At 38.4% G+C, this 26,083-nt stretch overlaps 1 protein-coding gene across 1 annotated transcript in view; it reads right to left on the reverse strand.

Annotated features, from left to right (window-relative positions):
- Positions 1 to 26,083, reverse strand: part of GlnRS (Glutaminyl-tRNA synthetase) — a 34,361-nt gene that overhangs the window by 7,901 nt on the left and 377 nt on the right. Inside the window, exons 2-9 of the mRNA XM_071696423.1 lie at positions 25,319 to 25,486; positions 22,775 to 22,911; positions 20,364 to 20,575; positions 17,227 to 17,369; positions 14,584 to 14,770; positions 7,678 to 7,865; positions 4,101 to 4,324; positions 316 to 455 (exon numbers count right to left, since the gene is read on the reverse strand). Of these exons, the coding sequence (XP_071552524.1) occupies positions 316 to 455; positions 4,101 to 4,324; positions 7,678 to 7,865; positions 14,584 to 14,770; positions 17,227 to 17,369; positions 20,364 to 20,575; positions 22,775 to 22,911; positions 25,319 to 25,486 (1,399 nt within the window). The remainder of the gene's footprint in view (positions 1 to 315; positions 456 to 4,100; positions 4,325 to 7,677; positions 7,866 to 14,583; positions 14,771 to 17,226; positions 17,370 to 20,363; positions 20,576 to 22,774; positions 22,912 to 25,318; positions 25,487 to 26,083) is intronic.

Below are 26,083 nucleotides of genomic sequence, written 5' to 3' on the forward strand. Positions count from 1 at the left end.
CACATAAAACAGCATCCTTCCCACCCAAAGTGAGGTAGCGCCAGGAAAAGACAAAAAGGTCCACATTCATCATTCACACTCAGTCTCTAGCTGTCATGTGTAATACACTGAAACCACAGATCCCTTTCCACATCCAGCAATGATGATTGTAAACAAATACAACAACTAACAGGCCTTCTTTCAAGGGAATAAAATCACTAATTCCACCAGCACATACTAACCTTAAAAAGTTACAACAGCTGCTTACAAATCCAACAGCTATGCTTCTTTTTTTAGGATGAAGAACTATTCACAATCAAAACAATATTTACTAACCTCTGACATGGCCCTCAGATATCAGTTTGGAAATTTTACGTTTGGAGACTACTGTGTAGTGCATGTTAAGGCGGCCATACTCCCACTGGACAGGGCAATAGATATCCAAGGCATTGCATAACCAATAGTATGAAGACCGCCTGTAAAACATATAACATTTTTTAAGGAATACAACTCTTAAACTGGAAAGAAGATTGAAATAAACATCCCCTTTTCACCAAATATAAAAATTGAAAAATCTAAATGATAGCTTTGTCCTAATTCTAGGTCCCTTGTTCAAGAAGAATGACAAGATTTGCTAAAGGATAACGAGGACTCTTGCCCAAACTTGGATCTAAGTTCATAAAGTGTAAACCACTAAATACTAAAAACCTTACTGAATACAATAATGATCAATACAATGATAAATATTGCTTCATCTATTCAATTAGGTTTCAATATATTCTTACAAATGTATCTGGTGCAAAAACTTCATCGTACTCTGAGTAAAATAACTATATAAAACTGGAACTCTTTCATGTCTACATTAATTCCCCTCTGTCATAATTTTTTTTCTGCAACTTCCAACACCCTGCATAGAACTAAGCCTTTTCCATACCATTAGCTAGAACAGGTGGATAACTAATGAATGAGACCAGACCAACAGAACATGGTCGATATCTCTTCCACTGCCACAAACTACTAGAAATTTTCATAAAATGAGCTGAGAACCAACATCTAAGTACAAATGGCACAAAAGTGGTGAAACAATGTGATCAAGCACCCTACGAAAGGCCTACACAAACATACAGTGTACCAGACACTAGCTTTAATAATTAACTTCTAGAATAAATAAAATACTTTTCAACCTGTAATTAAGCATGGGTGATAAATGTGTGTTCTGCCCTTAACAAAAAATATGAGTTTTTCTCATCTCAGATTTAGATTTCAAAAAACAGCTAAACTCATAGATTTCAAAGGAAAAAGCAACACTGTTAAATTCAAGAGCTCTTTGGTAGATTTTTAATCATCCTCATTTTGACTATTTAGTGCCCTCTAATGGAAGCTCTGACCCCTACAACCCTAAACACCATCTGCCCTCTACTGTTAATCTGGCCTGTTTCTATAGAATAAAATTTCAGGTTAGATTGTGTGTGAGAGATTATCATTACAAAAGCATGTATTCAATACTTTTATTACCATGAATGACAGAAGCCATATTAATGAATCTATTGATTATATGGAGTTTCTACTAAAAAGCACTGACAATTAGATATCAAATGCTGTGGTCAGTAAATACACTGACTTCCCACTAACCTTAAGCTGAGCAGCCTGAACTAAACATCCACATCTTTATAGTAAAGTACAAGGGGTAAGACTCATCCTTAAAATTCATATGACTTCTTTCCAACCTGATGCCCATTTGTTTGTGGGGATGGTAACAAAGACTGCCTAACCTGAGGAATCCAAATGCAGTTCCAGAAGTCACTTCTACCTTCAGTGGGGCTCCCATCATGTTCAGGAAGCTCAACATAATGTGTGGTGCTGTGTATGTTTCTATGGGAGATTGTACAATAATTAAGTATCAATTGCTCAATGTCCCTGCTGTAGTGGTTGAATTAAGGGCATGAGGGGTCTTGTCATATGGTACAATGGTGTTTTGTAAAGTTAGAACAATAGCTGGTATCCAGAGCACAGATGGAAAAGAGCAATTCACATACTGTATGTCTGAAAGCCTACGCTCCTAGATAAATTCTTCTTCCAAGATATGTATAAAAAAGATTAGCCACCTCTCAGTACAGTTAGCAACAGTTGCAATTCATCAATTTTCTTGACTTTTTTTAGCTGTACTGATTGCTCACACAAATAAACTATCATAAGTGTTACATATTTTTTTTTTTTATTATACTTTGTCGCTGTCTCCCGCGTTTGCGAGGTAGCGCAAGGAAACAGACATATGTTACATATGTTTTGCAATAATTTGCAACATCTAATTTTAAAGTAAACTTTGAAATTACTTCAAAAGTGCAATTCCTTTATATGGGTGGGAAGTTAATGATGATCAAGTGTTCCAGAATGTGCCTTTTCATTACCCCTAAGACTTTTCTTACATCAAGCTAACTGATCTCTACTGCTTTGGTGTCTACTTTTGTGGATATCTGCTATTATCTTTTTATCCAAGCACTGTCTCATTAGTAGTATCTTCAGTTTTGCTATTATCATCTTAATCAATCTTAAGAAGATGCTTGGGATTCCACCAAGCCCTAGTGCTGGCTTGGTTCTTTCTAAACATATCTTTAAATGTGCCTTGATGTTTTTTTGGGTTTTTCAACAACTGCATGCTTTCACCATAATGGTGGAACAATTCATCACATCTCCATCTTCCCTCAGCTTTTGAGCAAATTAACATCTTGTCAAGTTTGCTGGTGTTAGTTTTACAGCTTTCACTATGAAGGGTCCATTCTCAGATTTCTTTTTTTATTTCTTTAATCAGATGTGAGCATAATACCTTTGGATTCTTTTCCATGCTTTTTACTACTTTTTCCTCACTCATTATCTGCTCTTAGATGTGGAATTTCATTATTTCTTTAACAGCTTTTCTTATTTCTTCATCCAGCTCTTCTCTCCACTGGTTGCTTTTTCCTAGTATTTTCTTTTTCCATGCTTTTCTATTCATACACTGCTTTCTGTATTTTCATATACTTTCTGTCTTTTCAGTAAATAACCAAGTACACTTGTTGATCTGATCACTATGTTTCTTCTTACAAGCATTTTTTGATCCGCTTTTGCTGTCATGTTGAGAATACCATAAATGTCTTTCTTTGCTTAGGATGTATAATTGAAGTTCAAATAGTCTTTCATGGTAGTTCAGATGGTACATTCTTTATATGTTTATGAAATCTCTCCAGTTTATTTACCTCTTGTTTGGGTGGTGACCATAAAATATTGGAAAAATTCAACTTATTTCCTATGAACATTTTCATCACCTTCCTGTTTCTTGTAGGGAATGTCCTCATACCAATCATTATTTGACTTAACAGTGCTAGCTTTTCAAAGTGCTCCTTATATTGATTTCTCATTTCTAATGACTCCTAGGTTTTTGACATTTGCAGTACAGTTCAGCTAATGCATTGCTGAGCATTCCATGACTTATTTCTTCATTCAATACTCTCTCATTACTTCATCAACCAGTTGTTAGTGCAAGACCTCAAAAATCATCCCTCTCTCCTTCAGTATGGAAAAGAAAATACTTAAAGATTTTATGTTTAACATTCATAAGTAAAGAAAATCCACAAAAAGAATTAGTATACTCTCCTATATATCAACCTAGTAAGGTGTTGAGCGGACGGGGTACGAGGTGCTTGAAATGCTGATTCTAAGAACCAAAACCAGCAGCATGTCAGCCTGAACTTAAAACAATTTAAAGTGATAAGGGAAAAAACACTAGTTTCTGTGGCCACCAAGAATATTAAAAAAATCAGTCTTTTATACCTGGCTTCTGACTGAAGCAATGCTTCAAGTTTACAACCTTGGGGAAGGAGAGGTAAACTGTTTCAATACTCTGGATTCCATTCAGTGGTTCCCCAACCATAACTACCATCATGACAGAAGAGGTAGAGGTCTATGAAATATAGCTGTCTGAAGAAAAGACTTTTACACTTAAAAAGCACTACCACTATATTCATCAGCCCCCTATCTAGCTGAAAGCAAATTTAATATATTCTATCAACTTCAGCCACTTCACACATCCATGAAGCACATCACTTAACCTAAACATTTGAGGTGACTTTCTTATTGAAACATACCTTGATTGGAATTCTTTCGTGCAGAGGGAATGTGTAATATGTTCAATGGAATCGCAGAGACAGTGAGTGTAGTCATAAGTGGGATAAATGCACCATTCATTGCCTGTGCAGTGGTGGGGTACAAATTTGATTCGGTAAGCTACAGGATCAGCTTTTCCTTCTTCCAAAACTGTCTTGAGTCGCAATGTTGCTTCACCTTCATCAAATTTACCACGTTTCATGTCCTACCAATGGAAATACGTAATCTTAATTCACCAAAATCTTCAACACACTTTCTCATAATTCACAAATTTTACAGCATATTCAATAAAATTTACAAAATGAATGAAGTATAAGTTCATAAAGCTAACAAGTATCATATACAAGAACATACTGTTTCAAAATGTAATACCCTAAACAAGGAGCCGATGAAGGTCTCTTCTAGTTTGACAAACAATTCAGATGCTTTATTAAGCCAAGATGAAAAGAATTCTTAAAATTATGACCTATCCATCTACAACTGGAAAATGTTTTATTGTAACTGAATATGATATCCAAAATTACATTTTCTTTTATCACGACTGACACAGCATGGGCAAAACATGCCCCCACCAAAGGCCGTCTCTGGTCAAAAAAAGTTAGAGAAAAAAAATATAGAAAATAATCTGGGCTCTTTTGGTATTTGCACTACCAACACCTATAGACTGAAAGCTTATAGGAAGAAAGAAGGATGAAAGGAAAAAGCAATTCCATAACTCAGCTGTTCAAAGAGAGGAGGAGGTATCATAATGGTTAATTGCAGCAAAAATAAATTCTGACTCCCACCATCAATCAAACTAGTTCTGATTATGACTAGCTAAAAAAATTTCATTTTCAACAAAGGGTTAAATCCACAATACTTTTTTTTCATCGCCTACACGAACTGCAATAAAATTCTCATCATATGAGCTCCAAAATTAAGATACTGATAGAAGACTCACTGGCCTTTGCCCTTAGTGGAAGCTCTAAAGAAGAGGTTGTAATTTCTCCCACTTTAGCTCTCTCAACCACACTCTTTTAATTGCCACACATCTCTCTTACCCTTTCATTACTTACTCAATCAAACCTCCTCACACCACTTACTGTCCTCAAACATCTCATTTCCAACACATCCACCCTCCTCCACCCAACACTATCTATAGCCCATGCCTCACAACCATATAACATTGTTGGAACCCCTATTCCTTCAAACATACCCATTTTTACTTTCCAAGATAATGTTCTCACCTTCCACACATTCTTTAACAATCACAGAACCTTCACCCCCTCCCCCATTCTGTGACTCACTTCCGCTTCCATGGTTCCATCCACTGTTAAATCCACTCCCAGATATCTAAAACATTTCACTTCCTCCAGTTTTTCTCCATTCAAACTTACCTCCCAACTAACTTGTCCCTCAACCCTACTATATCTAATAACCTTACTCTTATTCATATTTACTTTCTGCTTTCTTCTTTCACACACTTTACAAAACTCAGTCACCAGCTTTTGCAGTTTCTCACCCGAATCAGCCACCAGCGCTGTATCATCAGCAAACAACATATATATATATATTTTCATACATAATCGCTGTTTCCCATGGCAGTGAGGTAGTACCAGGAAACAGACGAAGAATGGCCCATCCACTTGTATACACATATATGTACATAAATGCCCACATATTCACATATATATATACATATACACATCAACATATAGATATATATACTTACACATACACAGACATTACGTACATACACATGTACATTTCATACTTGCTTGCCTTCATCCATTCATGTTGCTACCACACCCCACAGAAAAAACAGCATCGCTATCACCTGCTTCAGCGAGGCAGTGCCAGGAATACAAACAAAAAGGCCCCATTCGTTCACACTCACTCTCTTGCTGTCATGTGTAATGCACCGAAAACACAGCTCCCTATCGACATCAGGCCCCAAAGACCTTTCCATAATTTACCCCAGATACTTCACATGCCCTGGTTCAGTCCACTGACAGCACGTCGTTCCCAGTATACCGCATCATTCCAATTCACTCTATTCGTTGCACACCTCTTACTATCCTGTATGTTCAAGCCCCAATCGCTCAAAATCTTTTTCATTCCATATACATAACCATCGACCAATCCCTAGGGGTGAAGGAGCAGCTGGGTTGACCGTGGACCAGTGCCACAACCAGGATTCGAACCTGGCCCGTGAATATGTCATGATCCGGAACACTACCTCTACACCACAGAAGTACAAAAATGAAAGTTATACAAATGTAGCAATAAACATCTTCAACCTTTCATGTGTCACACACAGTACTACCTAACTTATAATTTCTTTCTTCCCTGCCAATACTCTTGTTATTGTATCGGCTGTCCTTCTCTGAAAAGCAGTCACAATGAAAATCCGCTATTAAAACATGACATCAAAGATGATCACTGCATACAATCAAGAACATTTAACACAGTGGTTTAAAGCAAATTAATGAAAAAACATACATCAGTGGTTTAAAACATGTATACCAGTAACACTAATTTATGAAATGACTCCTTGTTCTTTTGAAATCAATCCTCAAATATGACATGAAAAAGACAATAATCCTATTTTCAAAGTCAAGGAAGAAAATTAATATGATTATGGCTTTTTCCATTCTTGATCAATGTACAGTTGTCTTATAAAACCCTTTGTTGCCTACTGTGTACCATTTTACCTGAACTCATCTTTCAAGATATAGAGATAAACAATTTTTTTCTTGCTCGCCGAGCCATGAGATGCTTCTACTGGTTACAAATGGTACAACGAATGCTTGGAGATAGCTTCACACCAGCAGGACATGCAAGGAAATATTTGTAAAATACTAGAAGCAGTGAAAAGTTTTTATCGAGGATGTAAGGCATGTGTTTGAGAAGGAAGAGAGGAAAGTGAGTGGTTCCCAGTGAATGTCGGTTTGTGGCAGGGGTGTGTGATGTCTCCATGGCTGTTTAATTTGTTTATGGATAGGGTTGTTAGAGAGGTGAATGCAAGAGTTTTGGAGAGAGGGGCAAGTATGCAGTTTGTTGCAGATGAGAGGGCTTGGGAAGTGAGTCAGTTGTTGTTCGCTGATGATACAATGCTGGTGGCTGATTCGGGTGAGAAACTGCAAAAGTTGGTGATGGAGTTTGGTAAAGTGTGTGAAAGAAGAAAGCTGTGAGTAAATGTGAATAAGAGCAAAGTTATTATGTTCAGTAGGGTTGAGGGACAAGTCAATTGGGGGGTAAGTTTGGAAAAAAACTGGAGGAAGTGAAGTGTTTTAGATATCTGGGAGTGGATTTGGCAGTGGATGGAACCATGGAAGTGGAAGTGAGTCACAGGGTGGGGGAGGGGGCGAAAGTTCTGGGAGCGTTGACAAATGTGTGGAAGGTAAGAACATTATCTCGGAAAGCAAAAATAGGTATGTTTGAAGGAATAGTGGTTCCAACAATGTTATATGGTTGCGAGGCATGGGCTATGGATAGAAAACATTTAATCAAATTAAGACTTAAGTTACTTTACATACTGTAGTTTATCTACATAATATTAACTTGAAAGTACTCCACCTCAAATAACTGAAGAGATTCATGTATGGGTCGATCCCTCCATGGAGAAGGAGGAGCATCACGTCCTCGAACCTCCTCAGGCTTTTGATGACATACATAAGCCAGATTTTTTTGTATTAGTACAATAGCCCACTCATACAACTGTTGGAAGTAATCAGATGAATGTGTGATCTTGTAGGGCTTGTAACCTGGAGATGAAAACAAGTGGATGTGTATGAATCATAACGAATACAATATGTAGTTTGCCATTACACAACACAGAACCATTCTAAATTTCCTAAAACCCAATATAATGAACAACCATAAATCAATCAATTAATAAGCAAACTGGACAGCTGTCTTACTCCTGTCCTAGGGTAGGTAGAAACCCTTTTACCGTAGCCACCCTCTTGATGGAAGTTCCCAAAGGGAACGAGTATCAAGATATAGATAGACAGATACACTGCTGACATTGCATGATATGCATCTGAGGCACAAATCCCTTTATGGTAAGAGAGTATCATGTACCTCCCACTTTTCAAGGCCATGAATAATTTAACAGTTGTAGCCACACAAACAATTTGAAAATACTAGTGACTATAAAAATGTGTGAATAAAGACATAAAATGGTAAAAAAAATTTCAAGGCTGTGCGTAGTACAAAAAATGTCTCTCCAACAGTTGCTTTATCCTACTGTTTATCGATCTTTCTACTATTCTACCTAACCGAACAGTGTTACTGACTCCCCAAATAACTGTAAATAAGCATTATGGTGTAATATTTTCACATAAATATCTATATTAACAATTCAAAGGCATGTTTCACTATGGGAAAATAAAAGTAATGTCACATCATTCAGTACATGTACCCAAAACTATGACACTTATTAGTCAATGAAAGAATAATAAATAAATTGAAGAAATAAAGCATTGTAGTGAAATATCTCATCATTAATATTCAAGTTAACTTTGTAATAGAATACTTAGCTATCATGGTATATGAATAAATGGTGAGGATTAAAGTCATGTTGACTGTTTTCATGGCCACCCCCTTGAAGGGCTTCCTAATCGTAAATATAGATAGATATAAGTAAAGCCTCTCAGCCACCTCTCCTCAATTATTCTCTCCATATGTCCAAACTTTTTCAGTACAACCTCTTCAACCATACTCTTCTTATAACAATAACTCTCTCTTACCCTTTTATTACTTACTTAATTAAACCACCTCACACCAAATACTTTACTATTTCATTGCCACAGCACATCCATAACTAGCCCATCCCTTGCATCTATACAACATTGTTGGAACTACTATACCTTCAAGCACACCCTTTTTTACCCTCCCGGATAATGAACTCTCATTCTACTCATATCTGAAAGACAAATTAAATTTTCAATCCAAATGTAGCCCCCCACCTTTTTAAGTCATATATAAAATGGCATGTTTCAAGTAACTGGTGATAAGCTGAGAAACATCATTCATTTTATTTCATTGTTCACCTCCAGCAAAGTCATTTGACTAATGTATTGGTACCTAATGAACCTTTTAAATTTCTACTATATTTCTATTTTTTTATTATACCCAATCGCTGTTTCCTATGTTAGCGAGGTAGCACCAGGAAACAGATGAAGAATGGCCCATCCACTCACATACACATATATATATACATAAACACAATGTGTGGTGTGAGGTGGTTTGATCGAGTGAGTAACGTAAGGGTAAGAGAGATGTGTGGAAATAAAAAGAGCGTGGTTGAAAGAGCAGAAGAGGGTGTTTTGAAGTGGTTTGGGCACATGGAGAGGATGAGTGAGGAAAGATTGACCAAGAGGATATATGTGTCGGAGGTGGAGGGAACAAGGAGAAGAGGGAGACCAAATTGGAGGTGGAAAGATGGAGTGAAAAAGATTTTGTGTGATCGGGGCCTGAACATGCAGGAGGGTGAAAGGAGGGCAAGGAATAGAGTGAATTGGAGCGATGTGGTATACCGGGGCTGACGTGCTGTCAGTGGATTGAATCAAGGCATGTGAAGCGTCTGGGGTAAACCATGGAAAGCTGTGTAGGTATGTATATTTGCGTGTGTGGACGTATGTATATACATGTGTATGGGGGGGTGGGGGGGTGGGCCATTTCTTTCGTCTGTTTCCTTGCGCTACCTCGCAAACACGGGAGACAGCGACAAAGTATAAAAAAAAAAAAAAAAAAAACACCCATGCATGCACATACACATTTTAGTTTTTTACTTATCATACTTTGTTGCTGTCTCCCACGTTAGCGAGGTAGCGCAAGGAAACAGACGAAAGAATGACCCTACCCAACCACATACATATGTATATACATACACATCCACACACACACATATACATACCTATACATTTCAACATATACATATATATACATACACAGACATATACATATAACATATATACACATGTACATAATTCAAACTTGCTGCCTTTATTCATTCCCTTCGCCAACCCACCACACATATAATGACAACCCCCTCCCCCCACATGTGTGCGAGGTAGCGCTAGGAAAAGACAAAAAAGGCCACATTCATTCACACTCAGTCTCTAGCTGTCATGTATAATGCATTGAAACCACAGCTCCCTTTCCACATCTAGGCCCCACAAAATTTTCCATGGTTTACCCCAGATGCTTCACATGCCCTGGTTCAATCCATTGACAGCACATTGACCCCAATATACCACATCGTTCCAATTCACTCTATTCCATGCCCGCCTTTCACCCTAGAAGCAGTGAAAAGCTTTTATCGAGGATGTAAGGCATGTGTTTGAGAAAGAAGAGAGGAAAGTGAGTGGTTCCCAGTGAATGTCGGTTTGTGGCAGGGGTGTGTGATGTCTCAATGGCTGTTTAATTTGTTATGGACAGGGTTGTTAAGAGAGGTGAATGCAAGAGTTTTGGAGAGAGGGGCAAGTATGCAGTCTGTTGTGGATGAGAGGGCTTGGGAAGTGAGTTAGTTGTTGTTCGCTGGTGATACAGCGCTGGTGGCTGATTTGGATCAGAAACTGCAGAAGTTGGTGACCGAGTTTGGTAAAGTGTGTGAAAGAAGAGAGCCGAGAGTAAATGTGAGTAAGAGCAAAGTCATTAGGTTCAGTAGGGTTGAGGGACAAGTTAATTGGGAGTAAGTTTGAATGGAGAAAAACTGGAGGAAGTGTGGAGTAAGTTTGAATGGAGAAAAACTGGAGGAAGTGAAGTGTTTTAGATATCTGGGAGTGGATTTGGCAGCAGATGGAACCATAGAAGTGGAGGTGAGTCACAGGGTTGGGGAGTGGGCGAAGGTTCTGGGAGAACTGAAAAATGTGTGGAAGGCAAGAACGTTATCTCAAGAGAGCAAAAATGGGTATGTCTGAAGGAATAGTGGTTCCAACAATGTTATATGGTTGAGGCATGGGGTTGTGCAGAGGAGGGTGGATGTGTTGGAAATGAGATGTTTGAGGTCAATATGTGGTGTGAGGTGGTTTGATTAAGTAATGAAAGGGTAAGAGAGATGTGTAGTAACAAAAAGAGTGTGGCTGAGAAAGCAGAAGAGGTTGGATTGAAATGGTTTGGTCACATGGAGAAAATGAGAGAGGAAAGATTGACAAAGAGGATACATGTGTCAGAGATGGAGGGGAGGAGAAGTGGGAGACCATATTGGAGATGGAAGGATGGAGTGAAAAAGATTTTGAGAGATCGGGGTCTGAACATAGGGTTGGGTGAAAGGCATGCAAGGAATAGAGTGAACTGCAATGATGTGGTATACCAGGGTCAACGTGCTGTCAATGGATTGAACCTGGACGTGTGAAGTGTCTAGGGTAAATCATAGAAAGTTTTGTGGAGCCATGATGTGGAAAGGGAGCTGTGGTTTCGATGCATTACACATGACAGCTAGAGACTGAGTGTGAACAAATGTGGCCTTTGTTGTCTTTTCCTAGCGCTAACTCACATACGCATGGGGGGAGGGGGGTGCCATTTCATGTGTGGTGGGGTGGCGATGAGAATGGATGAAGGCAGCATGTATGAATATGTACATGTGTATATATGTATATGTCTGTGTATGTATAGGTATGTATACATGCATCTTTGGGCATTTATGTATATACATGTGTATATGGGTGGGTTGGGCCATTCTTTCTTCTGTTTCCTTGTGCTACCTCGCTAACGCGGGAGACAGCGACAAAGTATAAATAAATAAATATAATATGGGTATGTGATTGGTTGGGCCATTCTTTGTGTTTCCTTACGCTTCCTCGCTGACACGGGAAACCAATTAAATATAATAAAATAAAATGTATACAATAATGATAATGAAAATACATACTCCCACCTCTGATTATTACAAAAAGGTTACTAGCTTTTCTCCAAACTCACCAAGCCACTCAACCATATTCCTGATTCCTACAAAGAACTTTTCTTCTTCCTTTTCAGGGTTTGTATCATCATAACGGAGGAAGCATACACCATTATTGGCTGCTGCATACCCAAAGTTTATGTTGATGGCTTTAGCATGACCAATGTGCAGAATTCCATTAGGCTCCGGTGGAAAGCGGGTGCGAACCTTAAAGGAAATATAAGGATAATAATATTAGTATTAATCCAGGACAAATAACCATACAGCAATACACATCCATATATCCATTATAATCCCGTACAATTAAGGGGTAACTTTATAAAAAAAAGTAGCTTGTTAGTCCATAAATTTTACATAAGTGACCAATTCTGAGATATCACAGCTAGCAAAAATCACGCCATCATATCCAGTCACACTTCTTTACATTTAAAAACAAAGCCCTCACTATATTGTCGCATTTCAGATTCAGGCTGGAAGAAACATCAGAATGTTATTTTTGTTGTTGATGAACAAATACATCCCTCTTCAACAAGAGCTTTGGCAACACATGCTTACTTCAATGAAAACATTATGCAACAGGCTGCCAGGTTTTAACAACACTGTTAAATACAATCTTACTTGTAATGTTAAATACAATTTTACTTGTAATGACACCAAGCTGCAAGTTGCCAATCTTAAAAATGAACAACTATCCACTAATTTTAATAACATAAAGTGAAAAGCCATCAGTGTTAATAATATTGCTATGCAACAGCTTGCTAGGTTTTATCATCTTTTTCTTAATACTGTCTTGCTTTTTCCTTGTAATAAAACAAAAATTCCTCCTTCAATGCAACGGTGACATAATAGAAAGAAAACCTTGAGTTTGAAGATAAACATCTTTACAGAAATTAACTGCATTAATTAAAATATCACTCCTATAGAGTGATAGAGTTGATAGAGATGCTCTGTGGAAGGTATTAAGAATATATGGTGTAGGAGGCAAGTTGTTAGAAGCAGTGAAAAGTTTTTATCGAGGATGTAAGGCATGTGTATGTGTAGGAAGAGAGGAAAGTGATTGGTTCTCAGTGAATGTAGGTTTGTGGCAGGGGTGTGTGATGTCTCCATGGCTGTTTAATTTGTTTATGGATGGGGTTGTTAGGGAGGTGAATGCAAGGGTTTTGGAAAGAGGGGCAAGTATGCAGTCTGTTGTGGATGAGAGAGCTTGGGAAGTGAGTCAGTTGTTGTTCGCTGATGATACAGCGCTGGTGGCTGATTCATGTGAGAAACTGCAGAAGCTGGTGACTGAGTTTGGTAAAGTGTGTGAAAGAAGAAAGTTGAGAGTAAATGTGAATAAGAGCACGGTTATTAGGTACAGTAGGGTTGAGGGTCAAGTCAATTGGGAGGTAAGTTTGAATGGAGAAAAACTGGAGGAAGTCAAGTGTTTTAGATATCTGGGAGTGGATTTGGCAGCAGATGGAACCATAGAAGTGGAGGTGAGTCACAGGGTTGGGGAGTGGGCGAAGGTTCTGGGAGAACTGAAAAATGTGTGGAAGGCAAGAACGTTATCTCAGAGAGCAAAAATGGGTATGTCTGAAGGAATAGTGGTTCCAACAATGTTATATGGTTGAGGCATGGGGTTGTGCAGAGGAGGGTGGATGTGTTGGAAATGAGATGTTTGAGGTCAATATGTGGTGTGAGGTGGTTTGATTAAGTAATGAAAGGGTAAGAGAGATGTGTAGTAACAAAAAGAGTGTGGCTGAGAAAGCAGAAGAGGTTGGATTGAAATGGTTTGGTCACATGGAGAAAATGAGAGAGGAAAGATTGACAAAGAGGATACATGTGTCAGAGATGGAGGGGAGGAGAAGTGGGAGACCATATTGGAGATGGAAGGATGGAGTGAAAAAGATTTTGAGAGATCGGGGTCTGAACATAGGGTTGGGTGAAAGGCATGCAAGGAATAGAGTGAACTGCAATGATGTGGTATACCAGGGTCAACGTGCTGTCAATGGATTGAACCTGGACGTGTGAAGTGTCTAGGGTAAATCATAGAAAGTTTTGTGGAGCCATGATGTGGAAAGGGAGCTGTGGTTTCGATGCATTACACATGACAGCTAGAGACTGAGTGTGAACAAATGTGGCCTTTGTTGTCTTTTCCTAGCGCTAACTCACATACGCATGGGGGGAGGGGGGTGCCATTTCATGTGTGGTGGGGTGGCGATGAGAATGGATGAAGGCAGCATGTATGAATATGTACATGTGTATATATGTATATGTCTGTGTATGTATAGGTATGTATACATGCATCTTTGGGCATTTATGTATATACATGTGTATATGGGTGGGTTGGGCCATTCTTTCTTCTGTTTCCTTGTGCTACCTCGCTAACGCGGGAGACAGCGACAAAGTATAAATAAATAAATATAATATGGGTATGTGATTGGTTGGGCCATTCTTTGTGTTTCCTTACGCTTCCTCGCTGACACGGGAAACCAATTAAATATAATAAAATAAAATGTATACAATAATGATAATGAAAATACATACTCCCACCTCTGATTATTACAAAAAGGTTACTAGCTTTTCTCCAAACTCACCAAGCCACTCAACCATATTCCTGATTCCTACAAAGAACTTTTCTTCTTCCTTTTCAGGGTTTGTATCATCATAACGGAGGAAGCATACACCATTATTGGCTGCTGCATACCCAAAGTTTATGTTGATGGCTTTAGCATGACCAATGTGCAGAATTCCATTAGGCTCCGGTGGAAAGCGGGTGCGAACCTTAAAGGAAATATAAGGATAATAATATTAGTATTAATCCAGGACAAATAACCATACAGCAATACACATCCATATATCCATTATAATCCCGTACAATTAAGGGGTAACTTTATAAAAAAAAGTAGCTTGTTAGTCCATAAATTTTACATAAGTGACCAATTCTGAGATATCACAGCTAGCAAAAATCACGCCATCATATCCAGTCACACTTCTTTACATTTAAAAACAAAGCCCTCACTATATTGTCGCATTTCAGATTCAGGCTGGAAGAAACATCAGAATGTTATTTTTGTTGTTGATGAACAAATACATCCCTCTTCAACAAGAGCTTTGGCAACACATGCTTACTTCAATGAAAACATTATGCAACAGGCTGCCAGGTTTTAACAACACTGTTAAATACAATCTTACTTGTAATGTTAAATACAATTTTACTTGTAATGACACCAAGCTGCAAGTTGCCAATCTTAAAAATGAACAACTATCCACTAATTTTAATAACATAAAGTGAAAAGCCATCAGTGTTAATAATATTGCTATGCAACAGCTTGCTAGGTTTTATCATCTTTTTCTTAATACTGTCTTGCTTTTTCCTTGTAATAAAACAAAAATTCCTCCTTCAATGCAACGGTGACATAATAGAAAGAAAACCTTGAGTTTGAAGATAAACATCTTTACAGAAATTAACTGCATTAATTAAAATATCACTCCTATAGAGTGATAGAGTTGATAGAGATGCTCTGTGGAAGGTATTAAGAATATATGGTGTAGGAGGCAAGTTGTTAGAAGCAGTGAAAAGTTTTTATCGAGGATGTAAGGCATGTGTATGTGTAGGAAGAGAGGAAAGTGATTGGTTCTCAGTGAATGTAGGTTTGTGGCAGGGGTGTGTGATGTCTCCATGGCTGTTTAATTTGTTTATGGATGGGGTTGTTAGGGAGGTGAATGCAAGGGTTTTGGAAAGAGGGGCAAGTATGCAGTCTGTTGTGGATGAGAGAGCTTGGGAAGTGAGTCTGTTGTTGTTCGCTGACAATACAGCACTGGTGGCTGATTCATGAGAGAAACTGCAGAAGCTGGTGACTGAGTTTGGTAAAGTGTGTGAAAGAAGAAAGTTGAGAGTAAATGTGAATAAGAGCACGGTTATTAGGTACAGTAGGGTTGAGGGTCAAGTCAATTGGGAGGTAAGTTTGAATGGAGAAAAACTGGAGGAAGTCAAGTGTTTTAGATATCTGGGAGTGGATTTGGCAGTGGATGGAACCATGGAAGCGAAAGTGAATCACAGGGTGGGGGAGGGGGCGAAAATTCTGGGAGCCTTGAAGAATGTGTGGAAGTCAAGAACATTATCTCGGAAAGCAAAAATGGGTATGTTTGAAGGAATAGTGGTTCCAACAATGTTGTATGGTAGCGAGGCGTGGGCTATGGATAGAGTTGTGCGGAGGAGGGTGGATGTGCTGGAAATGAGATGCTTGAGGACAATATGTGGTGTGAGGTGGTTTGATTGAGTAAGTAATAATAGGGTAAGAGAGGTGTGGTAATAAAAAGAGTGTGGTTGAGAGAGCAGAAGATGGTGTTTTGAAATGGTTGGTCACATGGAGAGAATGAATGAGGAAAGATTGACCAAGAGGATATATGTGTCAGAGGTGGAGGGAACAAGAAGTGGGAGACCAAATTGGAGGTGGAAAGGAGTGAAAAAGATTTTGAGTGATCGGGGCCTGAACATGCAGGAGGGTGAAAGGCGTGCAAGGAATAGAGTGAATTGGAACGATGTAGTATACCGGGGTCGACGTGCTGTTAATGGATTGAACCAGGGCATGTGAAGCGTCTGGGGTAAACCATGGAAAGTTCTGTGGTGCCTGGATGTGGAAAGGGAGCTGTGGTTTCGGTGCATTATTACATGACAGCTAGAGACTGAGTGTGAACAAATAAATAAATATAAATAAATATAAAAAAGAATACAACAAAGAGTATAGTCACAAGTTTCCACATTAGTATCCATGAAACAAGTTTTATGTAATCCTTCTTAATCCTTTGAATGCAATGGTCTCATTATTGCAACTTCAGTGCTATTGCTCTTTGTGCAAGTTACATGCTGTCCAAAGCCATCTAAAAATGTCCACTAACTATCCAGGATTCTAACACTGACAAAATGTTCAAAATGAGAATCATGTTTAAGGGTACTAAAAAGAACAGAGCCACCTCCAATTTGGTTTAAATTTCTTACTGTAGAATCATCAAGAATCTTCTTGACCCTAAAAAGCCTTCTGAAGGACCTTAAGTTGTTAAAATCAACTTATTAAGCTTGGTCTATGGTTGAAAACAATGATAGTTAAGTCAGTCCTATGGGATAAAATGCATCCTGTACATATACCAGGAGTAGTAACAGAGAGTAAAAAGCACTCTAAGCATACAAAGAAGGGAAGGCATTTTATAATTAATATGAAACCACCAGATAAAGCTACCTGTCCACCTGTAATCCTAAGGTGCTCCTCCAAAATTCGATGAGTGTTATCTGTGATGACATAACCTTCTGTCTTATGGTTTTCACCGGGAGCATGAAACTTGACTGTCTTCAGTAACTCAGTCATAGTCACTGGATGCTTTTCTGACATAACCAAAGGAAAGAAAAGAGCTCATTAGTATAAGAGCGGTGGAGGAATGGAAAAGAATGAGTAAGAACATGATTAATGCATACATAAATCTAAGAAGTTGTACGATGGTACAGAATGTTCAATAGATAGGGACCCATGAGTGTAAAACTCCCTCACCACTCAGTAGAAATAGGTAATTACATATATTTCAGATCACTCAATCATTATTTCTTATTTCTATACTTTGTCGCTGTCTCCCGCGTTAGCGAGGTAGCGCAAGGAAACAGACGAAAGAATGTCCACTCCACCCACATACACATGTATATACATACACATCCACACATGCACATATACAAACCTATACATCTCAATGTATACATATATATACACACACACAGACATATACATATATACACATGTACATAATTCATACTGTCTGCCCTTATTCATTCCCGTCGCCATCCCCGTCACACATGAAATGACAAACCCCTCCCCCCACACGTGCGCGAGGTAGCGCTAGGAAAAGAACACAAAGACCACATTCGTTCACACACAGTCTCTCGCTGTCATGTATAACGCACCGAAACCACAGCTCCCTTTCCACATCCAGACCCCACAGAACTTTCCATGGTTTACCCCAGACGCTTCACATGCCCTGGTTCAATCCACTGACAGCACATCGACCCCGGTATACCACATCATTCCAATTCATTCTATTCCTGGCATGCCTTTCACCCTCCTGCATGTTCAGGCCCCGATCACTCAAAATCTTTTTCACTCCATCTTTCCACTTCCAATTTGGTCTCCCACTTCTTGTTCCCTCCACCTATGACACATATATCCTCTTTGTCAATCTTTCCTCACTCATTCTCTCCATGTGACCAAACCATTTCAATACACCCTCTTCTGCACTGTCAACCATACTCTTTTTATTACCACACATTTCTCTTACCCTTTCATTACTTGCTCGATCAAACCACCTCACACCACATATTGTCCTCAAACATCTCATTTCCAGCACACCCACCCTCCTCTGCACAACTCTATCTATAGCCCACTCCTTGCAACCATTTAACACTGTTGGAACCACTGTTCCTTCAAACATACCCATTTTTGCTTTCCAAGATAACATTCTCAACTTCCATACATTTTTCAGTGCTCCCAGAATTTTGGCCCCCTCCCCCACCCTATGATTCACTTACTCTTCCATGGTTCCATCCACTGCCAAATCCACTCCCAGATATCTAAAATCAATCAAATAACCACTTATTCTCAAACCTGCACTAATTCCAATATAAAAGCTCTTAACAGCATTCAAATCTTCCCTGTACACCATATGGACTCAGAAATTTCTAGAGAACTTTCTTATTCCCTTTATCAATGTCTTCTCTAAATCTGTAAATGCTGAATACACCTTCTTTTCTAAATTTTATTCTATTGCTTATCTTAGTGCAAAAATCTGATCTCCACACTCATTCTCTTCCTAAACGAACCTTGTACTCTACCAAAATCTTTTAATATCAGTCCACTGTTCCTGCACTAGGGAGGTAGCACCAGGAAATAATGAAGAAATGCCACTATTGCTCACATCTGTTCTCTAGCTTTCATGAGCAATGCACTAAAACTACAGACCCCTACCTACAAACAGGCCCCAAAGACATTTCCATGGTTCTCCCCGCCATTTCATATGCCCTAGTTTGGTCCACCAATAGCTGATAGCATCACTGATCATTTAATATAAGTGTTCCAGAAATCTGTCTACAAATGGCAAAACCTTGAGCAAGAAGTCATCTTTGATGATGTAATACTAGAAAATGGGAAAAAGTACAGCATCACTGAGGACTTTAGCATGCTAAGAGCAGTCACCTTCCCCTGCTCTCACATGGAGGACAACTTTGAAGATGAAGGACCCCAACGTTACCCTGGCATTGCACGACTAGCCAAATCAATCACTAATCTACTATATACCCCACCAACTATGCGAAGGACTTTGTATCACTTATACTCCCTTTCCTGAATACAAGGGAACAATCACAGCATCTATCCAGTTATCAGGTACCAAATCACTTTTTCATATTTCTATACACACTTCCTAGATCTACACTTTTTTGAATTTCCGTATGCTGTCAGCATTTACCGTCTTCATTCACTTTCTTCCACTCATCCATCACTCTAATTCTATAAAAGTATTTCTCAATTTTTAAGGTCTCTTGCTTAATTTCATGCTGTGTCCTCTTGTTGTTCTATTTAACATCTCTTGAAGAAATGTTCATTGTCTATCATCAATCTGTTTTAAAAACAAAAGTTGTGATGAAGTCAACTCTCACTCTCTAATCTGTTCATTGTCTGTCATCAATCTGCTTTAAAAACAAAGGCAGTGATCAGGTAGTCCCTCACTCTCTTTTTTGTAGGAGGGCAAATCTTTAAGTTTCTAGACTTTCCCTGTGACTCAGCTCTCTTAATTCAGGTACCACCTATGTTGCTCTTCTCTTGACTATCTCTATTAACTATGTTTCTTAAGATGCAGTGACTAAACTTAAAAAGAATACTCTAGTTTTGGTCTTATGCACGTTAAGAACAGTCTCCCGACTAGATTTTTCGCCATCAAATTTGAATGCAATTCTAATATTTGCCAACAAAAAGTTGGTCACTTTAAATGTTCTCCTAAGGTAGGACTCTGATGGAAGTTTGGGATGACATTGATTCCAAAATGTCTCTCAGACACAGATTCCTGCATTTAATATCCCATATCAAAAATAATTTTTTTACAATAACTGTACAACATCCAGAGTTCTAACAGCATACCTCCTGTACAACATACTACGAGTCACAAAACACCAACTTTTTTACAAAAAAGAATCTATTTTGTAGAAATATTTTCTATGCACTGAAATATTTGAATGTAAACATTTATACTTGACCACACAGTAAGGGGGGTAATTCACATCTGTCTATCATACAAAGCCAACTAATGAACACATTGGGGATGGTTGTCTGTCATAACTCACCTTGCTCCCGTACTGGAGCTGTCACATGCTCTTCAACCTTCTTCTCTTTCTTCTCAGTCTTTACTTTAGATGGTTTGACTAAATCTTCCTCTCTCTTTGGCCCCAACAGTGTTAAAATCTGCAAGTCAATTTCTTCTTTTATCTTGCGATTGTCTGCCCACTGGAGAGATGACCGAACCTGACCCATAAGTTGCCCCATGTTGTACTGATACCTAAACAGAAATTTAAATATATCAAATACAGTAATACAACATTACAGATGTGTAATTAACCCAGCCACATATAAAATTATATGGGATCTTATCCTTGCCAAGTCTATGCCTCTTGAGGGATAAATCTCCCTGATATCCTATCAATATTTCTTCTCCACCAATGACGGATGTTAAATGAGGATTAAGTGGTTAATATCTCCTTCTTTCACAAGTGAGAAGTTCAAGGGCTTTCTTCCTCCCCCTACAACTCATTCTCCTTCGATACATGACTCAGGCTGATTCTATCTGAAGACCTTCACCTGAATAGTAAAAGAGGAAACATTTTATCTCAATAAACTTACTCCTTATCATTAGGGTTTTTCATGTGCATGAACAGGCAACTAGAAAGGCTCAAATTCAATCTACTTTTAAGAATGTCAGATGAGTTGGTTAATGTTTCTAGAATCCGATTTTTATGCAAATACCACATTCAGATACAAGTCACTGCGTATGTATCTAGTCTTTCATGGTTCAATGCTAAAATGAAAATAGTGTCCTCTAAAAGAACAATGTTGCTGTCAACTTTAACATTAAGGTAGATGAGTCGATAAATTGTTCATTTCCCTGACAAAAATTATGGCATATAGTTATATCATTCAAGTTCAAGATGAATTACTTCCTTTGGAGTCTTGAGAAAGTGTTCCCTGGTTCATGACCTATATTACACTAAAAAGAAAGTTATCTCTCACCTAGTAAGAGAATAATATACATAATGGATTTTCTTTGAAAGTTTGTGAGTAAAACCATTTATAATATGTGTAGGTACAAAAAGGAGAATGCACATCTACAATAGCTTTTTCAAAGATTTCATGCTGATAATCATTTAATAATTCATAAAAAATAGCTGTATACTCAGTCACAGTTCAACTGCTTTATACATAAAAGATAAAAAATCTTTATGATGAACTAGCAACTGAATTTCCCTGTCAATCATCAGTCTTTAGAAGAGATGAGCACTATGCTTAGTTTGTAAGGCAGATATTTACATCTGCATTTGTATTACCAACAAGTTCCTCATCAGCTTTTACTGTATGATGCTTGGTTTACAGATTGAAAACACATCTGAATAATCATGTAAATAGTGCTTAATTCTCTTGAAGGTGTGCTGACACTGCTGAGCCTACACCAGTCAGCAAATGCCTATTCATTAAGGTGATTAGTGTGATGCTTCCAGTTTATCTTTTTCTGTGGTAGTGGCAAGTAAAAAAAAAGTAGCAAAAACTCTTAGCTGTTTTTACTACAAACTGTCCAAATTCGGTTCACAAACAATAAATCTCTCCTTGTCACACATATAACACTTGACAACATTTAACTCACACAACTCATTCTTCACAACTCAAGATTTTCCTGCAATGAGCACTATGAGCTAGTCATGCCTTTTGGCATAAAGGCAGGTGCAATAACAGAAGTAGTAAGTAGAGATATTAGGCAGGAGCATTAGGCAGAAGAAGGAAGCTGGAACATTAGACTGGAACATTGGGTAGTAGTAGTCATCAGTAAGATCATTAGGTATTAAAAGCCTCAGGAAACACTGTGTTAGAGTTGTCTTCTACCAGTGGCCTGTTAAGGGTGAGGCATTAAAGGTTAAGAAGAAGCACTAGAGTTCACCAACTACACTCTTTTGCCCCTTGGGAGAGTACCTGGAGGGAATGGTCATCTGATATAAAGATAGATACATAGACCAGCAGAGATGAAAAAGTTACCAACACTTTTTCCTCTCCTGAGTCTAGGAATATTATCATCGCTTCTGGACTTCTCAATTAAGATGACTTGTACTACATTAGCATTAGCAAGGTAAAGCCTGTGATGGATAGAAGGGAAAGGGTGTTCTACTGCTCGTCAGATATGTAACCATGAATCTCAATTTATATATTTTGTTTATCAAAGCTCATCACAAGCTGAGTTATTTTGCTTAAAACATTACTGGCTGAATCTAGATTAGTATCACCACTGTATTCACTATGAAGAGGCAGTTTAATGATGCTGGTGTATACCCAAACAGGATTAAAATGGCAAAAGCTAGTACCTTTGTTCTGGCTGGTGTAAAAATATAAACCTAAGTTTCATATAGCAAAACTCATTTTCTCACCAGAAAAAATACCACATACTTCATTAAAAGACAGTAAAGGATGCTTAAAATTTCTGTTTCACAAACCATACCTCTGTGCCAGAATGACATCCTTCTGCTTGCTGATCACCAATGCCACTGCTGCCTCTATTTCATCCTGAGAAACTTCTACACCAACACCACATGCCTTCTCAAACTTAGCATTGTCAATTTCCAATGTGGTACAATCCTACAAGAAAAAACAATGAAAGAATTGTTACAGTACTACAAAATGCCATATGCTTTAGTTGATTACATTCATGCAAAGCAAGTTCATAAAAGTTAACAGTTCTACATCAGTAATATTTGTGAAAAAATCATCAGATAATAATTTTAAGCAACTGCTTTCACTTCAAATCTCCCAAACTGAATTACCTTATCAAAAGTGAATCCAAAGAATTACACTCATAGACAGTTTGTAATCACCTTCAACAAACTTGGCAAAAGCCAATTCCATAATATATGAAAAATACAATTTACAACATTATTCACTGAAGATATGATGAATACTTTGAAATGAAGGCAATCAAGCACACCCAGGAACTATGTAAGATTTTCTCATATATTTTTCTGAACAAGAAGTTAATTATCAATTCATGCATTAAGTAAGAACATACTACAGAAAACTGAGTACAAAAAATATGTGAAAAGATTTTGAGTGATCAGGGCCTGAACATACAGAAGGGTGAAAGGTATGTAAGGAATAGAGTGAATTGGAACGATGTGGTATACCAGGGTCGATGTGCTGTCAATGGATTGAACCAGGGCATGCAAAGTGTCTGGGGAGAACCATGGGGACAGGGGAGAATGAATACTTCCCACGTATTCCCTGCATGTCGTAGAAGGCGACTAAAAGGGAAGGGAGTGAAGTTCTGGAAATCCTCCCATCTCATTTTCAGTTTTCCTTAAGAGGGAACAGGGGAGGGGGCCAAGTGAGGATATTCCCACAAAGGCTCAGTCCTCTGCTCTTAATGCAACCTTGCTAACGCAGGAAATGGTGAATAGTATGAAATAATATATATATATATATATCTTTCTTTTCTTCTTTCAAACTATTCGCCATTTCCCGCATTAGCGAGGTAGCGTTAAGAACAGAGGACTGGGCCTTTGAGGGAATACCCTCACCTGGCCCAATTCTCTGTTCCTTCTTTTGAAAAAAAAAAAAAAAAAAAAAAAAAAAAAAAAAAAAAAACGAGAGGGGAGGATTTCCAGCCCCCCGCTCCCTCCCCTTTTAGTCGCCTTCTACGACACGCAGGGAATACGTGGGAAGTATTCTTAATCCCCTATCCCCAGGGATAATATATATATATATATATATATATATATATATATATGAAGTCTGTTGGGGATGAGAGTCAGTTGTTGTTCGCTGATGATACAGCGCTGGTGGCTGATTCATGTGAGAAACTGCAGAAGCTGGTGACTGAGTTTGGTAAAGTGTGTGAAAGAAGAAAGTTAAGAGTAAATGTGAATAAGAGCAAGGTTATTAGGTACAGTAGGGTTGAGGGTCAATTTAATTGGGAGGTGAGTTTGAATGGAGAAAAACTGGAGGAAGTGAAGTGTTTTAGATATATGGGAGTGGATCTGGCAGCGGATGGAACCATGGAAGCGGAAGTGGATCATAGGGTGGGGGAGGGGGCGAAAATTCTGGGAGCCTTGAAGAATGTGTGGAAGTCGAGAACATTATCTCAGAAAGCAAAAATGGGTATGTTTGAAGGAATAGTGGTTCCAACAATGTTGTATGGTTGCGAGGCGTGGACTATGGATAGAGTTGTGCGCAGGAGGATGGATGTGCTGGAAATGAGATGTTTGAGGACAATGTGTGGTGTGAGGTGGTTTGATCGAGTAAGTAACGTAAGGGTAAGAGAGATGTGTGGAAACAAAAAGAGCATGGTTGAGAGAGCAGAAGAGGGTGTTTTGAAATGGTTTGGTCACATGGAGAGAATGAGTGAGGAAAGATTGACCAAGAGGATATATGTGTCGGAGGTGGAGGGAACGAGGAGAAGAGGGAGACCAAATTGGAGGTGGAAAGATGGAGTGAAAAAGATTTTGTGTGATCGGGGCCTGAACATGCAGGAGGGTGAAAGGAGGGCAAAGAATAGAGTGAATTGGAGCGATGTGGTATACCGGGGTTGACGTGCTGTCAGTGGATTGAATCAAGGCATGTGTATGGGGGTGGGTTGGGCCATTTCTTTCGTCTGTTTCCTTGCGCTACCTCGCAAACGCGGGAGACAGAAACAAAAACAAAAAAAATATATATATATATATATATATATATATATATATATATATATATATATATATATATGTGCAAAGCAGAGAAAATGAGAAAATAAGTCAAAGCTCATCATACGGGGTGCTGGCTGCCATAAAGAGCTGCAAAACACAGCTGAGTGGTTTGCATGGTAATTTTGAATGGGCAGAAAAGGAATGTGCTTGGGTAAGTGGACTTTTGAATCACATCAGAATGGATAGTCATCACTGGTCAAGTGTGTTTAGGCCAATACTCGTAACCCAAATGCCCATATGGTTGGGATGCTACATTATAACAAACTTAGCAAATAACATATCAAAGTAATCATACAACTACAAATCACCTGCACAAATTTGATTGCAGCGGAGAGTTTTGCCTCTTGATTGATACGACCATCAGCCACATACTCAACCAAGAATGGGAGGTGAGAATGGAACTGACGAGGGAGCTTTGTACCAAGACTGTACAGCAGGTTTCCAACATTCTTGTTTAACTCACCTTTACTTTGAGCCTGAAATACATAAATCTAAGCATATATTCAATTCCCTACATATGAATTACCAGAATTTCCATTTAAAGAATTATTCATATAACACTTCTAAAAATAACTTTTCAAATGCACAAACCTGTAAAATAATGTGACATGCAAAGTAAACAATTATCCTACCTTACACAGCATACACACATATAAATCTTGATAGCATCCCTAAACAATAGAATCCAACAAAATCCAAGGGAATGCCTGTAAAGTTAGTTAAAAACACTTGAAATGCTAAAGGGCACCTAATCAACTAATGATATCTATGATTATAATAGTAGCTTTAGGTTATGCTGATTTAGTTAGGTTAAGTTGTGTGGCATTTAACAATAATACACACAGTTAAAAGTTTAAGTACTCAATATCATGGTGAAGACAGCAAAACAATACCATGTAAATACAGAAAAGTAATAAACTGCTTAGATATACATAACCTTTATTAGTCAATGAGTCCCCTACAATTCTCCATATGTATTTCACCTACTATACTACAGTCCTCTTGGACTGCAGTGGACTTCGTGGTTTTGGGAGACCCGAACTGGATGATGCAACAAGTTTCCTTCTGTATGG

This window comes from Panulirus ornatus, chromosome 59 (genome assembly GCF_036320965.1).
Source record: "Panulirus ornatus isolate Po-2019 chromosome 59, ASM3632096v1, whole genome shotgun sequence".
In the NCBI taxonomy this organism is placed as follows: Eukaryota; Metazoa; Arthropoda; class Malacostraca; order Decapoda; family Palinuridae; genus Panulirus; species Panulirus ornatus.